The 19,496-nt window shown below is 36.9% G+C and overlaps 1 protein-coding gene across 10 annotated transcripts in view; it reads left to right on the forward strand.

Annotated features, from left to right (window-relative positions):
• C2CD3 (C2 domain containing 3 centriole elongation regulator) overlaps positions 1-19,496 on the forward strand; it is a 137,123-nt gene that overhangs the window by 6,919 nt on the left and 110,708 nt on the right. For 7 of the 10 annotated variants that reach the window (XR_011495824.1, XR_011495825.1, XM_070490711.1 and 4 more), the window contains exons 4-6: positions 12,212-12,435; positions 13,018-13,262; positions 18,923-19,055. Coding sequence is in view for 8 of the 10 variants with exons in the window: in XM_070490711.1 (XP_070346812.1) it covers positions 12,212-12,435; positions 13,018-13,262; positions 18,923-19,055 (602 nt within the window). In the remaining 2 variants the exon portion in view is untranslated. Of the gene's footprint in view, positions 1-3,559; positions 3,769-12,211; positions 12,436-13,017; positions 13,263-18,922; positions 19,056-19,496 lie in introns of those variants that run through there. The other 3 variants (XM_070490716.1, XM_070490715.1, XM_070490717.1) reach the window with 3 other exon arrangements.

Raw genomic sequence — 19,496 nt, forward strand, 5'->3', positions numbered from 1 at the left:
CTCTACTTTATGTGTGGAACGCCTACCACAGCATGGCTTTTGCCAAGTGGTGCCATGTCCACACCCGGGATCCGAACCAGCGGACCCTGGGCCACCGAGAAGCGGAATGTGCAAACTTAACTGCTGCGCCACTGGGCCAGCCCCCCTTTTAGTTTCTAGATTCCCTAGGAAGCAGGACAATGTTTCCTACTTTCTTTGTTTTTCCCACAGCTCCTAATATAGTGCCAAGCAGTAATTGCTGTTTTGACTCATGCAAGTGGTGTCTTTGATGTATTCATTCATTCATTCAGCCTGCATTTTTTTGATACACTGTTATATACCATTAATTTAAGATACGGAGATGTGAGATGGTCTTTTTGTTTAGTTTTCCAAAGTCATATAGGAGGAAATATAAAAGAGTAACAAGTAGAACACAGGGTTATATGAATTATGCTATAGATATGTACAGGATGGTGGGAAAGAACATAGACGGGTCCCTTTCTGAAGGAGGCTCTTTGGGAGTGCTTCCTAAACAATGCTGACTATTCAGATCCCTGAGAAGTTTCACAAGTTTGATGCCTTGTCAAGTGTATTCTAAACTATGTGTAGAAATTTAAACACGTATATCAGAAAATTGTTTGAAAAAGATGAGGAAAGAACATATTACCAGATGTAAGAACCTATTATAAAACCACAAGCACGTAATTATGTCAGTGGAACAGTATAGAGTCCGGAAATAGATCCAACTAAGTGAAAGAACTTAACGTTTTCTTTATTGTATTTATCATATTTCTATTTGCAGTATATTAAATTAAAAAATAGGAACACCGTATCTTGGTTACCTTATGGTGGAGTCTAGTTTGCTCATACTTTTCTAATGATGGTATAAATTTGCATCAGACCTGCAAGACAGTTTGGCATTTTATTTCAAGAGCCATAAAAATTGTCACATATCGTTTACCTCAGTAATTCTATTTTTAGGAACTTATGTTAAGGAAATACCATAAAAAGAGAGGGAAGCTCTATGCTTAGGTCTAGTTATGGAAATACACTTTTAATATTGAAAAAGTAAAAATAATTTATTCAACGATACTAAAATTGTAGTCTATTAGTGAAATATTTTGTTTCCATAAAATATAAAATTACGTAGTTATGATTGTGTAGCAGCATGGCAAAATGATTTTGGATTGACGACAAAAGAGAATTAAAATTATATCCACACATATGCATATGATAAAAAGACAAAGAAAATTGAAAACAATTGGAGTAAAGGATTCTAGGTAAATTTTTTTATTTTTAAAATTGAGATATAATTCACATGCCATAAAATTTACCCTCTTAAAGTATACAATTCAGTGGTTTTTAGTATATTCCCAAGCTTGTACAACCGCCACTACTATCTAGTTTCAGAGCATTTTATCACCCCAAAAACAAACACTATATTCATTAGCAGTCGTTCCCCTTTTCAGCCTTCTCCAGCCCTTGGCAACCACTAATCTACTTTCTGGACATTTCATATAAATGAAATAATATACTATGCGGCCTTTTGTGACTAGCTTCTTTCATCCATGTTGTAGCATGAATCAGTACTTCGTTCCTCATTATGGCTGACTATTATTCCATTGTATGGATATACTACATGTTGTTTATCCATTCCTCAGTTGATGAACATTTGGATTGTTCTACTTTTTGACTATTGTGAATAATGCTGCTATAACCATTTGTGTACAAGTTTTTGGTGAACATATGTTTTCAGTTCTCTTGGAGATATGCCTAGGAGTAGAATAGTGATCATATGGTAACTGTTTAACTTTGAGGAACTGCCAGATTGTTTTCTAAAGTGGCTGTATCATTTTTTTCCCCATATTTAAATGTCAGTTGATACAATAATACTTGTATGTTTTTTATTTAAGTGTCATTGGGTTTGTTGGAAAGTTGTTTTCATAGAGCATTGAAGGTGGAAGTCAGATTTTGAAAGACTATGCAATAAGAAAATAAGTACTAATTACAGTAAAGAAGTAGAAATCACAATTAGAGATTTCTGTTTCCCAGGTAAATGGCAGTGAAGAGAGGGAGAGGTAGTGTGATCTAACGGAAATAGCCCTAGACTTGGACATGGAGAAATTGGTTACAAAAACAATTCTGGTGTTCATTATACTCTCTGAGCTTCAATATCCTATTTTGTAAAACGAAGGTACTAAAACTTTCGTGTCATAGCATTGTTGCGAGGATTAAATGAGATGAAAAAATAAGGAAACCTTAATATGGTGCTTAGGTACGTGACAGGGATGTGCCAAATTTACTTTATTTGAGAGGATAGTATTGATACTGGGTAGCAGAATTGAGAAGTTTGTTGATACTAGAAGAAAGCTTGGTAAAACTGCCCAGTGGACCACATCTGACCTTTTAACTAAAAACGGTTTTTGCATTTTAAAAGCGTTGTTTTAAAAAGAAGAATATGCAATAAAGCCTAAAATGTTTACTGTCTGCCACAACAGAATAAATTTAGTGACCCCCTTTTTAGAGTGGGTTTGTTTTGTAGACCAAAGAGAAAAGCAAGTGAAAAAAGAGACTGAAAATAAAAGAGGATAATTGAGCGGGGCCAGCCCGGTCGCGCAGTGGTTAAGTTTGCACATTCCACTTTGGCTGCTCAGGGTTCACCGGTTCGGATCCCGGGTGTGGACATGGCACCGCTTCGCAAGCCATGCTGTGGCAGGCGTCCCACATTTAAAGTAGAGGAAGATGGGCATGGATGTTAGCTCAGGGCCAGTCTTCCTCAGCAAAAAGAGGAGGATTGGCAGCAGATGTTAGCTCAGGACTAATCTTCCTCAAAAAAAAGGATAATTGAGCAAGTGAGGTAATGAAGAGAATTAGATGGGAATGAGTTTCTGTTGTGAACACAACTAATAGAGTTACCTCTGGAATGGAAGAATTATAACCAGAAAGAAAGACAAACATTTTGAGATGGACAAAAGTGAAGGAGTTCATGCTGATAACTTTTTTTATCAGTATTTACTGGGGCCAGCCCCATGGCCAAGTGGTTAAGTTTGTGTGGTCTACTTCAGCGGCCCAGGGTTTCAGTGGTTCAAATCCTGGGCACAGACCTAGCACTGCTCAGCAAGCCATGCTGAGGCAGCATCCCACATAGCAGAGCCAGAAGCATCTACAACTAGAATATACAACTATGTACTGGGGAGTTTGGGGAGAAGAGGGAAAACAAATAAATTAATTAATTTTTAAAAATTTACTGTATGCCTACCTACCATATTAGGCACTGTTCATTTTATTTCATTTAACTTTTTCTTGGTTTTTATTATGGAAAAGAATATCTTATATGTATTAAGATTTAAGAATAACTATACAGTGAACACCTATTGGCTCCTCACCCAGGTTAAGAAATAGTAATAGAATAAGTGAAAGCAGCCAGTATTAGAGATTCATCCACGTTGTGTATTAGTAGTTCCCTTTTCAGAATTGTGTTCCAGTCTATGGATAGTCCACAATTTTTAATCCATTTGCCAGTTGGTGGACATTTGGGTTTTTCCACCTTTTTTACATGACATTATTAAATTCTACCTAGACGCTGTTACCTGCTGAGACCCTGAATGTGCAGCAACACCTTTGTTAAAAAAAAAAGAATCAACAAATATTAGAGAGGTGTTGCAGACTTACTAGTCCCGCATGGAGACTTTCCCCTTGATGCAATGATTGAAAGGGAACTGACTTCCTCACTGGGTGATTCAGTGCCATTTAATGTTGGGTCTAAATACCACCTAAAGTCATTTCCAGGTGAGTCAAGGTACACAATTTGTGCAAGACTGCAATAAAATCTTCTTTGGTTTTCAAAAATCTAGTTTGGTTTTCAAATAATTTGTCCATTTCATCTAAATTGTTGCATTTATTGGCACAAACTTATTTACAATATTCCTTCACTCTCATTCGTGATGGTCTCGTCTTTTTCATTCCTGATATTGGGAATTTATGTCTTCTCTCTTTTTTTTCTGGATCAGACTAGATTAAAGTTTAACAATTTTATTAATCTTATCAAAGAGCCAGCATGTGACTTCATGAATCTCCATTACATGTGAATTGGATCCTTGATATTTTTCCACGAGTCACACATTTTACATAGTTCCTATTGCTGTATATTCAAATTCACTATTCTTGTGCAATGTCTAATCTGCTCTTAATCCTATCAGTCACATTTTCATTTCAGATATCGTATTTTTCATCTCTAAAAGTTACATTTCATTTCTTAAATGTACATTTTATTTCTGTCTTTACATTCATGTTTTCTTTTACATCCTTGAGCATTAGGAGCATCTGTATAGTAGTTATTTTAAGATCCTGTATACTAAGTTTGCTGTCTCTGTCATTTTGGATCTGTTTCTATTGATTTCATCATTCTCTAGGTTATGGGGCACTTCCTGCTTCTAGTAATTTTTTATTGCATACTGGACATTATGAATTTTATATGCTGTGGACTTGATTTTGTTTTCTTTAAAGAGTGTTGGTCTCTGGCAGGCAATTCACATACTTCCAGTATTAAATATATCAGTTTCCAAAATGAAAAAGCTTCCTGAGGAACTCATTTGGATCCTGATTCATATAAATAATTATAAAAAATTAGAAACAATCAGCAAAATTGGAATGTTGACTCAATTTTTGATAATAAAAAATTATTATGAATTCTTTAGATGTGCTAATGGTATTATGTTGATGTTTTGGGGAAAAAATGAGTCCCCACATTATTACTAATGTATTTTCAGAAGAAAGAGTATGATGTCTGGGACTTGCATCACAATAATCCAGTGGCAAAGTGGAAGTTGGACAAGGTATAAATGAAATGTGATTAGTCATGAGTTGATAATTGTTGAAGCTGGATAATGAGTACCTGGGTTCATTATACCATTTTTTTCTAATTTTATTTATGTGTTTTAAATTTTTCATAATAAAAACCTTCAAAAATATTTTGTAATATTAAAATTTTTTTATAAAGGAAAGGACTCATTGAGTGTAACACAATGGATGAAAGCTGACTTACACCAGGGTGTAGCATTGTGACATTTCAGAACATTGAAAACAAAGACAAAATCCTATAAGCTTCCAGAGAAAAGGGGAAACCGTCACATTCAAAGAATTAGGAAGTAGTGTGGTTTCAGGCTTCCCAACAGAAACATTAGGAGCCAGAAGATGATTCAATAATGCCTTCAGAATACTGAATGAAAATGGCCTAGAATCCTATCTCAAGCAAACTGTCTGTCTAGTATAAGGCTAGAATAAAGATGCTTTTGTATGTACAGGTATCAGAACTTTGTACCTCTCTCACAAGCTTTCTGACAAAGCAGCTGAAGGACTTTCCACCAAAATGAGAAAATAAATTAAGAAAGAAGATGAGATGGGATATTGGAAACAAGAGATCCATCATAGAAGAGAGATGAAGGGAATCCCTTGATTTAAGGCGAAGAGAGATCCCAGGATGGCAGCTCTATACCAGGAGCATATGGCAGCTAGTCCAACTTGGAATATGTCCTAAAGCTCTGGGAGAGATTTTTAAAGGAACAAAAAAAGTGTTGTAAAATACCTGTTACGTCTGAAAATCTTAAAAGGAGATTTGGACAACTAGCAAAGAATTTAGAATTGAATTATTAATAAAAACAAAAAAAAACGAAGGAAATAAGGCTATCGCCATTTTGGGTAAAAATTGTACAGAAAAGAAAAAGTAATCAGTATATATCTCATGGTTCAGCTTTAAATAGAATATATGTTCACACAGCAATTTTAATTTGATCAATAATCAGTGTTTACAGTGTAACTACTTTGGCAAGTTGGGAGGATAGGGAGGTAGAAGGATGTGAGATGGAGCTAAATTTTTATCTTCCATATTAGAAAATCTAAAGATAATGCCTAAAAACTGGGAAGTGGGGGGATCAAGGTATAGACATAGATATAAGCACATTATTTGGAACTGTAGAGGTAAAATACCACAGGAATCAGATATAAGAATTGAAAGTGGTTGCCTCTAGGGAAAGAGAAATATGGTCTATGTGAAGGACCTGTTTTTTGTAACAAACTTGTAGAACTATTTGACTCTTTAAAGTGCGTGAGTGTATAATAGTAATTTTAAAATACAGTAACTTTAAAAAAAGATAACATGCAGGGGCTGGCCCCGTGGCCGAGTGGTTAAGTTCGTGCGCTCCGCTGCAGGCGGCCCAGTGTTTCGTCAGTTCGAATCCTGGGCGCGGACATGGCACTGCTCATCAGACCACGCTGAGGCAGCGTCCCACATGCCACAACTAGAAGAACCCACAACGAAGAATATACAACTATGTACTGGGGGGCTTTGGGGAGAAAAAGGAAAAAATAAAATCTTTAAAAAAAAAAAAAAAAAGATAACATGCAGTGAGTGATGGAGCTCTTGTCATACCACTGCTTTGCTGTCCCCAGGAACAGCACTGAATTGACTATGTATGGAATCCTTCCTGACCGGTGGTCAGTAAAGCCAATGGGGAGCTGGAAGACTGGAAGATGAAGGAATAGACGTGGCTTTAGGGTGTTGCTGTGAGGGAGAAGATCAGGTTTAGGTTTAGTCAGACCTCAAAGAAGACAGATACACAGTTACTAAAGGGAAACTGAGATTATGGAGTTTGAACAGTTTTAAATGATAATAAGGGCCAAGGTGGCTGGAGGGTGCTCAGAGTAAATTGACAGTAAAGATCATTAGAAGCAAGCTGAGAGAGGAAACTTTTTTGTATTCCATTACTGGTATAGATCAGATGTTAAAAATAACGAATGAGTCAAGCAGGCTGGCTGTAAGAAAAATCAACTGCCAAAAATATAATAGACTTTTTAAAAATACCAAACTTATCTATTATATAAGCATATAACATAATATATACATATATATGATTATTTTTACATTGAAATTCGAAAACAAGAATGCTTAATTGTATATTCATTTCTTTTAAAATCCATTCCTTTGATTTGGCTGGAAACTTGGTAATTTTATTCTGTACCAAGTTGTCAGTACCAGATATTTTATATTTGATGGGCATTACAGCATTCATTTTGAAACCATTTAATTAAGAGTAAGATTTAGTTTTTACTCAGTTTCATAAGAGAAGATAACCATTCACAAACATGAGTATTTCCAGAGGTAGAATCTTGGCACAATAGTTTTTGACAGTTATGGTATTACTCCTAAAATATTTGTAAAATTTAAGATTTTCAAACATATTTAATCCTAAGTATTGTAGTGCACTGCATTAACCTCCACGTGTTACACTTTCAGTATAAATTGAGAAAGGTAGATTGAACTGTGTTGGTTCCCATAAAGTTTGAAATCAAAAAATCTTTTTGGAATATTGGTCGTTAGCTCTACAATTTTAATAATGTATTTCATGCCATCACTTTTATTTCTGGAAATCCTATTTCAGCATAGAAAAATAGAGAAAAGTAGGACAGGTCGTTCTTTGCCAAATAAATTTCCCAAAGAAACAATCATGAAGGAACGAATAAATTGAATCACATATCGTGTGGTTCCTTGTGAATGCACTTAAATATAAGTAATTGAATTGTTTATGTAGCCTGTCATGTCACTTAAAATGGCCCTATATTTGGTCAGTGTCTGCTGGTGATCTGAGGCTGGGATTTCTCCTTGGAAAACATAAACTGAGAGACTTCTTTTAACTCAAGCTGAAAACGTTTATTTAACACCACACTCAGCACTAAGCCACCTAATATTCGTGTAGTAATAACAGGCTGCCGTACTGCTTATCCAGTTCATCAATCAAAACATTGACTACAGGAGTTTATTAAAATCATATGTTAATTATATACATGTGTTGTTTGACTTCCAGCTTTTTAGACAAAGTAAACAAGACTGAATAGGCTTATGGTTCTGTGTCTTAGCAAAATGTTGCCACTTTGGATTTAACTTTTGAAACAAGTCCATTGTCAACAAAGCCTGTTGCAGGAGCATCATCCATTGTCATTAGTCTTTAGTAAACTTTTCAAGCCTTTTCTCAGTTCAAAGAAATACCATTTCCTTGATGATTTGTTTGTCATGAGCATCTTGTCCAAAAGCTTTTCACACACATCAAAATTTCATCGGTACTTTACATAAATACAACTATCAGGGAGTTGTTTTGTTTTGATTTGTTTTGTTTTGTTTTTGAGGAAGATTAGCTCTGAGCTAACTACTGCCAATCTTCCTCTTTTTGCTGAGGAAGACTGGCCCTGAGCTAACATCCACGCCCATCTTCCTCTACTTTATACATGGGACGCCTACCACAGCATGGCTTTTGCCAAGCAGTGCTGTGTCCGCCACCCAGGATCTGAATCAGCGAACCCTGGGCCACTGAGAAGTGAAATGTGCGAACTTAACCCCTGCACCACTAGGCCGGCCCCTCAGGGAGTTATTTTTATCTGTGTAAAATGTTAAAACCTTCCAAAAACAAAAATGTCCAGGCCAAGATCATTTCACAGGTGAATTCTTCCAAACATTTAAAAAAGAAATAGCATCAGTTTTAGATCATCTTTTCCAGAAAATAGAAGAGGAGAAAATACTTCTCAATTTATTTTATGAGGCCTGGACCACCTTGTTACCAAAACTAGAGAAGGACAGTACAAGACATAGACCTAAAAATCCTCAGCAAAATATTAGCAAGTTGGGTCCACCAATATATAAAAAGAGTAATAACACCATGACCAGGTGGGATTTATCCCAGTAATGCAGGGCTATTTCAATACTTGAAAATTAGTCAGTGTGGCAAGCCATAGTAACAATAGGGTACTACTAAGCCAATAAAAAGGCATGAACTGGGGCCGCCTCCGTGGCTGAGTGGTTCAGTTCGTGCGCTCCGCTGCAGCGGCCCAGGGTTCGGATCCTGGGCGCGGACATGGCACCACTCATCAGGCCATGTTGAGGTGGTGTCCCACATCCCACTACTAGAAGGACCTACAACTAAGATATACAACTGTGTACGGGGGGGTTGGGGGAAATAAAGCCGGAAAAAAAAAAAAAAAAGATTGGCAGCAGTTGTTAGCCCAGGTGCCAATCTTTAAAAAAAAGGCATGAACTATTGATAGATGCATCACATGGATGAATCTTAGAGGCATTATGCTGAGTGCAAGAAGCCTGTCTCAAAAGATTACATACTCTCTGATTCCGTCTATATGACATTCTTGAAAAGCCAAAACTATAATGATAGAGAATAGCTGTTGCTAGGGGTTAGCGGTGAGGAGAGGATGTGATTACAAAGGGAAAGCACCAGTGAGTTTTTTGGGGTGATGGAAGTGTTTTATATCTTGATTATGGTGGTGGTTACTTGCATCTATACGTAGGTTAAAATTCATAGACATGTACACATACAAAAATGTCCATTTTACTGTAAGAAAATAAAAATTTCAAAAAGTAGCAGATCAAGTGTAATGATAAATAGTATTTGTCACTTGCTTCATGTTGGGACATGGCTGGGGACTTTGCAAACTAGAACACATGCCCTGACTAAAGCCTCTAGTCTACTCCAGCTAATTTTTGCCACATTGGCATAGGACCCAGCATTGCTGGATCTTCTGATTTTTCAAGAGAAGCCAGAAATCCAAAATTTTACATAAAATCTGATTTTTTAAAACATTGTTAAATAATTTAAAAATTTTTTAAATTCTGTGTTGACCGGCATAAGTCTGAAAAATAGACATACTAATATGCTCTCTCTGATACTGATAGATATTATAGATATAGTAGATCATTTTGGGCAGCTTAGTGCTAAGGAGATCCTTGAGTCATTGAGAGAAGACTGATAAGAGTCCTGATAAGGTTGTAAGGTTGTTCTATTATGAATTTGAGAATTATATGGTATATTCATGGTATTTGTGGGATGGCACGGGCTTCAGAAGAGATGTGATGTATTTAGGGCATAGAATGATGGTCTGGAGATGGCACCAGAAAGAAGTAAGTCAACTTCCTTTTTCCTGGCTAGTGAAAGAAGTCGTTTCCATTGGAGAAGACTTGGGGAAATGGGGACATTTTAAGAAAGATGTTCAGTTAACGTAGTAAGGTAATTTGTGTAAAATAGGAGTTCTACAGGGTTCAGTGAAGGGGTCGGCAGAGAAGTGAGCACAAGAGTGAACCATGATTGGGGAGGAGCGTGATAGAGGTGGATAGGAATGACAATCTGGGAGGTGAATGCAGGTGTATATTTGGTACATTCTATGGAAGCAGAGGAGTTAGGAGTGGAAATCCCTTGGACTGGTAGGAATTGCTGGAACAGTGTTCTATTTTATACCTCCAAAGTTTGATTCATGCTCTTCCTTCTGCCTGGAATGTTAGCTTAACCTCCCTCAGACTTATCTTTCTTCATTCATATTTAAGATTCTAATCTCAGATGTGTATATTTCACTCCTAGAAACCATCCCTGGCACTTCTTCCTCACCTGTTCCCCAAGTTCAGACTCCTCTTTAGTATTCCCATAACACCTAGTACACATCCTTATCTCAGAACTCAGCATTTTATATTAAAATTACTTCTTTTAAAGTTCTCCTATAAGATACTGTGATCCTCTGGGTCAGGTTCCATGTTTTACTCATCTCTTTGCATCAGGCTGGAAGCACAGAGCCTGACACCTAGCTAGTATCAACGAATATTTGTTAAATGAATAGAGGAGTTAGGCCAGCACCTGTGTTTTGATTGTAAGATGGGTGTGGCAGGGACCTGGACTTTTTCTTTCTTCAAGGGCTGCTGGTAGTGTAGGCCTATGAGTTATTTTGTGACTGGTTCGGATCTGCTTAGGGATAAAGCAAAATTCAGTGGCCAGCCAGCAGGTCACTGTTAAGGCCAGGGACATAGCCTTTGTTCTTTGTGTCTCTTTTGTTTCCAGAATACGGTGGCAGTCTTTCTGGCAAGTGATAAATGGCAAGGGAACACTTTCTGACATTTACATTTGCGCAGCCAGGATTTTATGTGATGCTATTGCAGTGATCACTGCACAAGGTATTTATCCCACTGCATTCCTGTTGTTTGTCTTTGTAGAAAATCTTGACGATGAATAGATTTAAAAGACTTTATGTTACCTGATTCAAGAACAAAATTCTCTTCATCAAGACCCAACTGTGTTTTATTGAGTCTGTGCCTTGGCAGTTTCTCTTCACAAATTATTCCATTGACCTTCCCAGAGACATCTTAAAACATCTAACTGCAGTCTTTCATTTTTGTGTTAGGCCATTCATCATTCTTTGACTCGCTTTGGCTGCTTAAACAATTCCTTCTGCTTTCTCTGTCATTGTAACTGAACTTTCAACACCATTGTTCTTTTTTCGAGTATATTCTTCGATTTCTTCTCTGAAGTTTTGCTTTAGGCTCTTGTTTTATTTTTTATTCCTCCATTATGCTTTTCAGAGGACTGGAGAGCCTTTTAATAGAGAACCTGAACTCACATGAATGAGATGATAAACGAAACTTCAAGTGATTACCTTCATCTTAGCATTCCTCATCTTCACCCTGCCTCATCCCCAGCATAGAACTCTAGGGCCTTACTTTTCTCAAATAACTAGCAATTAGAATGCAGAAGGTGCCGTGTCATTCTTTCATTCACCAGACCATTAGGCATTATTAGGCATACTAGACTTGTACACTAAGTATGTTCTATGCTAATTAGTCTACAGAAAAATGGGTAAGACAGTCCATGCCTTGAAGGAATTCATAATCTAATCTGGATGATAAACTAAAAGTTAAAAATACCTCCTATAAGCCTCTGCTTTTTTTTTTTAATCTTCAAATTAGGGTAATATACTCTTCTGACAGAGTTAAATCATTACATGAACTTCTGTGTGGGGAACTTAGCACAGCTTCTGGTCTGTAGTAAAGTGTTCAATAAATGGAAGTTAAATTGATAGATAGATAGTAAGTAGAAGCATGAAGACAGGAGTGGACATGACATCTTTACCTGGACACAAAAAGTTTTCACAGAGGAAGTAATACTGGAAGAAATCGCATATACAAAAGCATTAAGGGAATGAAATATAAAGTACATTTGCAGAACCCTAAGTAATTGATTTATGTAGGAGAGAGAGATGGAGGAGGGAAGCACAGTGAGAGATGAGTCTTATGAGGTAGGCAGGAATTTGAACTTGATCCTGTAAGGAATAGGGGCCATTAATTTATATTAAGCAGGGAGCCTTAAAATTAATCAGTGCTAAAGAAAATTTCTGATATAGTACATGTCTATTTCAGGTCTCACTTGCCCTGGAGCCTCTGTCAGAAACTTATGACAGCTACAATCCTCTTCCTACCACTGACATGACAGAAAATGTGCTTTCATCTGAGCAGGGATTCAAAGAATGTACTGAACCCAGCAATACCCAGTTTCTGATTCCTTCAAGGCCTCATAGGCTACCTGCCACCAAAATTGATGGAAAAGAATTAGCAGCCAACAGTAGCAGATCAACTACTCCAAGGTAATTACTACACATAATACCAGTCAGTCTGTCAGCTAACTCCCTCTGTATTCGTAATTTCTGTCTTTCATCTGTGGTTGATAAAAGACTAAAGGTAGTCATTCATTCAGCAAATAAGTGATAAGTACTCACTGTGATCCTTATTTAGTACCAGGTGCTGGGCACAGAAATTAATAAGACACAATTCCTGGTTTTAAAGACTGCTCACAATCTAGTGGGAAGGCCAACGTACAGAAAAGTATGACTAAATCATAGACAGATGCCATGATAGATGTCCATGAGGGAAAAGAGGAAAAAGGCAGTATGTCTTGAAACAGAAATAGATTTTGATTTTAAATAATTATGAAGCATTTGCTTTGTGTCAGGCTCAGCACTGAGCTCTTTCATTGTCTCACTTTAGCTACAACTGTACAACAGTAGGTAAAGCATCTATTATTTATTTCATTTGAGAGATGGAAAACAGATTTACAAAGTCTAAGGCTACACTGCTATAAACCACTGATTCACTTTCTGTCTCTGACAAAATGGAATTTTACCATAATGGATAACATACTGCTGAAGTTCTCCTTTATTTTAAAACAGGGGAAAGGACCACTTGTACTTTGCAGAGAACTCTGATACAATAAAGGACTCTTTCTTTGGACTACATCATGTTAAATCAGGACAGAGTTTAGAGTCTATGACTGTGAAAGGCAAAGCCCCACAGAAGCAGATGTCCCTTCTCAACAGTTCTGAATTCCAGCCTCAAATTAGGACAGTTGCCAAGAGTCAGAGTGACTCATGCATTCTTTCTTCAAACAACCCCCCTACCAAGGATCTTCTTTCAGGTTTGTATTTATTTGTGAACTGAGACTAAGTTATATTTATTGGGATTACTCTGCTCGTTAGCCAGCCTACAAAGAGAACCAAGATTTCTGTTTGAACTAAATAGCCAAATAAAAGTGAGTAATCCTACTGGCGTCCAGAAACTCTCACCAGTTAAAAGCAGCTCTATTAAACCACCGCGTTACCTCCAAATAATTACTAGGTGCTTATAATTGTAGGTTTAAGGAAGGAAACATTTAAAATGGACCTGGATATGGGGAGAAAGCCTTTGTCATAGAAAAATATTAGTCCTTATTTTTTCCCAAATAATTCAAGGCAAGGAAGGTTTTTGTCTCAGCAGCAGCATTTACTTGTACCACTGTGCAGAGGCTACTACCAAATCCATTTCACATTCTGAAAACTTCTGGTCTCAGTGGGAACATTCAGTGCACAGCAACTTCTGATCTTAAGCCTGGAAATTAAATATGACTCGCAGCCAACCAAAAGTAAAAAGGAGTCAGTTAACCTCTGTAAGGACTTAGACTGAAATAAAAAAGCAAATAGGTGCTGGATTGGATCACCTCATGTTAGGGAGTGGTATTATAAAAGTGATAGAGGTGTGCCTCACATTACACGGTAATGGTTAGCCATGCATCTCTGTGAGATCAAGAACATGACAGGAATTTGTATCCACCCTCACAAGTAAAATTTCCAGAGTAGACTATCTGCAGTATTAGTAGAAAAGTCTTCTAAATAACTATTTGGGTATGTAATTGGTGAGGATTATTATTAATGAAGAAAGACATCTGTTCATGTTTTTTTGACTGAGATGTCTATAATCCCCTATTTTTAAAAATATACTCTGATTATAATCTATTAATTTTAATCTTTAATGCATCCCTAGGCTACATTTACAAGAAAGAAAATTGTCCCTCTATACTCAGCACTTGGAATATTTTGTGTAGACCTGGGCACCAGACTTTAACAAGGAGATTTGTTCCCTCATTAAGCAATTATTTATTTAGCACCTATCAGATGTCTGGCACTCTTCTAGGTGTCAGGGATACAGCGGTTTAAACTTTTTTAAAAAGACAGAAACTCCTGCCTTATGGATTTTATATTCTAGATGGAAAGACCAGTAATAAACTAGATAAGTAAATATGTAGTGTTAGATGGTAATAATGGCAATGGGAAAAAATGAAGCAAGGAACGTGAGAGGAGAGGATGTTAGCTTTACATAGGTTGGCAAAGGAAGACCTCGTTAAGGGGGTAACATTAGAGTAAAGATCTAAAGAAGATGAGTTCCTTCTGAGGAGAGTAACTAGGCTGGTGAAGGGACCACTAAGAGATATTTAGCCTCGAGAAAACAGCTGCCATGTATTGAGTATTCATTATATGCTAAGTGCTATGTCAAGTGCCTTATACACATAATCTTACAAAAACCAAGTGAGGTAGGGACTGTTATCCCTGTTTTAAAATGAAGACACAGGCTCAGAGTTAGGGAGCTCCTGCTCTATCAAAGAGGGCAGCTGCTCCTCAGCTCCAGTTCGTTATTGTCTTAGCGTCTAAGGCAAAGTCCTCTGCTTCATCCTGCATAGATTCATTGTTTACCTAGGCCTGCTTTTATTTTTAAATCAAGACTATGCTGGCCAACTGTTCAAGCCAAACAAAATATGCCAGGTACAACCCATACGCCCCCTCTTCTATAAGAATTACTGGGATCAGTGGATTTAAAGATAAAACAAGACAGATTGTGACTCAGTCTGAGTTAATAGTGTGACCTGTGCAAACATGGGAAAATATAGCTTCCAGAAGCAGTGAATGGTCAAGCACAATTGGATAACCTTCTGATGAGACTTACAGATTGGATGAAATCATCAAGTAGATAGATAGGATCTTTAAAGTTCCCTTCCAACCACAAGATTTTGGAAGACTAGGATTAAGTGGGCTACTTTAGTAAATAGTTCTAGAGCTGAGGACATGGGAGGGATATAACAAATAATAAACTTAATTATCTTCTTGGTCTTCATTGTACTGACATCATATCAGGAAAGGGGGTACAGAAGTGAATTAGTGAACCAGCTAGTATTTATGAAACACTAACTACACATCCTGCTTGTAAGAGTTGGGGTTTTGGGGGCCAGCCTGGTGGCGCAGCGGTTAAGTGCACACATTCCGCTTCAGCAGCCTGGGGTTCACCCAGGTGCGGACTTGGCACTGCTTGGCAAGCCATGCTGTGGCAGGCATCCCACATATAAAGTAGAGGAAGATGGGCACGGATGTTAGCTCAAGGCCAGCCTTCCTCAGCGAAAAGAGGAGGATTGGTGGCAGATGTTAGCTCAGGGCTAACCTTCCTCAAAAAAACAAACAAAAGAGTTGGGGTTTAGAATAGATAGCAAGGAGTCAGAACAAAAACCAGAAGCTGTATACCTCCTTGTGTTTAGCAGAGGCTGTGCCCTCCGCTAGAAAATAAACAAGGGAAACATTTGTCCTGAACTCACCTAAGTGCCTTTCCTTTGTGTTCAGGAAATTATTATTGAGTTGAGGTACAGAAAGATGCCTTATACTGTACGTACCAGCTTCCTCTTGAGAAGGGGAAATAAATGGTTTTGTTGCCATGCATTAGAGTTTAGAAAACCTTTTCTAAGAATGGCTCTTCCAACAACGAAACCACTTAGAGACCAATGAATGGACCACCTGTGCTCAGATTTGTCCTACTTGTTCCTCTCAATGTTTATTTCCTTTTTAAAACCTGCTTTTGGAAACTATCTTTAGTACCTATTCCCATTCAGATGTAAATAATTGATTAAATCACTCTTAAAATACTACCATTCCCAAAGTAATTTTTATTTAACAGGGATGAAAATTTTAAGCTCATTTCAATTTAGCAAGTATCTTTCGAGTGGCTCTTTTGTGCTAGTCATTGTTTTGAGTATTGGGGTTACAATGATAAATAAGATACAGCCCCTGACCCTAAGAAATGGAAACAGACTCTAAAGCAGATACAGTACAATTATGTGTGATATATGCCACAGTGGAAATATTTGTTAAAACATTTTCTCAAACACCTGATGTATATACCAGGCCATATGCCCAGGCACCGAGGATACAAAGACCGGCAAGAGCCAGTCCCTAGTCTTGAAGTTGATTGGGTGAGATAGACAATTATAACACTGCATGATAAATTCTGTTATGGAATTAAATACCTGGAACTTTGAGAGCACAAAGGAAGTATTGTGTTTAAGGAATTGAAAATAGCTAGATATGGTTAGATCATCAAGTACCAAGGCTGTTCTCTCCCTAGAAGCATTTTGGGTATCAGTAGAATAATTGTTTTTCTACATGGCCCTGAAATGAAAGGAAGTTTATTATTGACACTGCTTGTCACTATTCATAAAGCATTTATTGAGTGTGCCTCCCTCATTAAGGAATTTTAAACTATGTTGAGTAAAACCAGTGCCAACTAGAAACTAAAAGGACAAGGGTTTCCTGTCACATAGCAAGTTTCTTTAACCAAATTTTCAATACTAGTAGACCATGTTTTCCTCACCCTTTCTTACTGAATAAAAAAGACAGCCATTTTCTGGCTAAATCCTAAAGAGATTTTTTTTTTTAATAAAAACAAAAATACGTACAATGAATTCTGAATAGAATATTGTGCTGCCATTATTTACGTAGAAAAAAGTTAATGCATATTGTTAAATGAAAAAGCAGTTACAAAACCGTATACATAATATACCATTTTTGCAAAAGAAAAAAATTCTGTAAAATACCAGTGTATGTATGCATAGATAAAAAGTTATAAGGAATATATCAAAATGTTAACAATCAGTATTCCTGGCTAGTGCCATGAGTGGGTATATTTGTTTTCTATTGCTGCATAACAAATTCCCACAAACTTAATGGCTTAAACTACAACATCTGTTTATTAGTTCACAGTTCTGTCGATTGGAAGTCCAGCAAGTTATGGTTAAGTTTTCTGCTTAGGGTATCACAGGCTAAAATCAAGGTGTCAGCCAAACTAAATTCTCATCTGGAAGCTCTGGGGAGAAATTCGCTTTCAAGTTCTTTCTTGTTGACAGATTCAGTTCCTTGCAGTTGGAGGACTGAAGTCACATTTCCTTGCTGGCTGTCAGCCAGGGCACTCTCACCTCCTAGAGGCTGCCTGCATTTCTTGTCACATGGCCCCCTCCGTCTTCAAGACAGCAATGATAACGTTAAATCTTTCTCATGCTTCAAAATCTCTGACTTCAAATCCTGCCAACTCCCCTTTTAAAAAGCTTGGGCCCACTAAGATAATCTTTCTTAAGCTTGACTGATTTGGAACTGTAATTACATCTGCAAAATCCTTTCACATCAATACTTAGATGAGTATTTGAATCACTGGGAGAAAGTATGTGTACACTAGGGGCTGGGAATCTTGGAGGAGCTATCTTAGAATTCTGCCAACCATAATAGATGATCTTTATTTTCTTTTAGTTTAGTTGTATTTTTCACATCATACACTGAACAGATGATATTTCAGTTTTCTTGGTCGTGGTGATTTTTTTTTTAGTTTTTAAGCTATATTTGATACTCTTTATACTAACAAATGCTAGATGTTTATGGAGCTATTTGGCTTGTTTTTTTTTTTTCTTGGCCTGACCACCATGTCTTCTTTATTTTTAGAAGCTATAAAACTCTAGACTAAGAGACGCACTTGGTATCTAGTCTCATCTCTTAAGCAACCGTGGAACCTCAAGAAAATAATACTTTCCAGTGTTCCTTGGAATAATACCACTGGTCTTAAGCTTTTAAAGGGGGATCTAAGAGCTAAAGTAGGGTTCTATATAGTATAGTGGTTAAAATCATAGGATGTGGAGTCATCCTGATTATACAGCTGCTGAATGCATTACTTGGGCAAGTTACTTATCCTCTGTGCCTCAATTTTTTTCATCTGGAAAATGAAGGAAATAGTAATACCTATCTCAGGATTGTTGGAAGGATTAAATGAGTTCATATATATAATATACTTAGAGAAGTGCCCACCACGTGGTAAGGATTCAATAAATGTTATCTGCTGTAATTGCTATTGTTGTTGTTACTTAGGGATGGGGTAAATTTTACCTATCAGAAAGTCTGAAGATTTCATCCAGACTTTTGTGTTAACCTCCTGTGATCTCTGACAAGTCATGGAAATTTTTTGACATTCTTTTCTTCATCCATAAAAGTATAAATTTAGGATAGATTATCACTATGGCTCCTAAAAGCTTAGCTGATAAGGTTGTTGGTGTTTCTTGGATAGTAATGGCATTAAAACTGTTACACAGATAATAAGAGAATTCAATAAGGTACCTGGATACAAAAATAATATATAGACATTGCTAACCTTATTATGTACAAACACCATTTGGAAGAGTCAATGCGTGCGTAAAATGACTTCCACAAGGAGTTCAGTCTCTCTGGAATAGAGATTTAATTACCTGCTCTAATGCCAGCATCTAAAACAGTCCACATAACAGAAGCTCAGTAAGCATTTGTTATAAAGTTAACGTCCTCAAAGAATTCTCAAGCTAGTGGGGAAGGCAGATACATAAGCCATTACAGTAGACTATGGTAAGTCCTATGATAGGAAAGGTGCTAAATATTGTAAGTATTTCTGTTGAATTTTAGATTTTCCATGTTCTGCTTTTGCCCTCTTCAGCTCTGTTAGAACAAGGCAATAAACTGCGTAATGCTATGGTGATTTCTGCAATGAAATCAAGCCCAGATACTAGCATGTTGTTGGACGAAGTTCATCCTTCTATGAAGGAAGATTTTCTTAGTGCATCAACACAGTAAGTTACAGGATATACATGAATCCCAACAGTTCATTTCTTAGTAGTTGTTAGCATGTGTTTTTTGTCAAGATATGGACTAAGTAATCTTATAAATGTTTGACAAATAATCCTTAATGTGGTGGAAAAGAAGCCTGAACTAGGAATTAAGATACTCAAAATCCAGACCTAGCACTGGCGCTTGCTAAATATGTAAATGGCTAAGTTCTTTGCTCTCTCTGAACCAGCTTATATATAAAATGGGGATATTCTCTCCTCCCTCTATTACAGAAATGAAATGAGATTCTAATGTAGGAAAGGGTTTTGTAAATTGTGAAGTTTTATATATCTTTGAGGTAGTTAAGTCTAAAGTATGTTAAATTTTCCTTGTTGAACTATCTCTATGTACTATCTTTTAACTCAATTAATTCTGATTTAGATTTTCCCCATATGTTAGCCACT

This window comes from Equus asinus, chromosome 20 (genome assembly GCF_041296235.1).
Source record: "Equus asinus isolate D_3611 breed Donkey chromosome 20, EquAss-T2T_v2, whole genome shotgun sequence".
Lineage (NCBI taxonomy): Eukaryota > Metazoa > Chordata > Mammalia > Perissodactyla > Equidae > Equus > Equus asinus.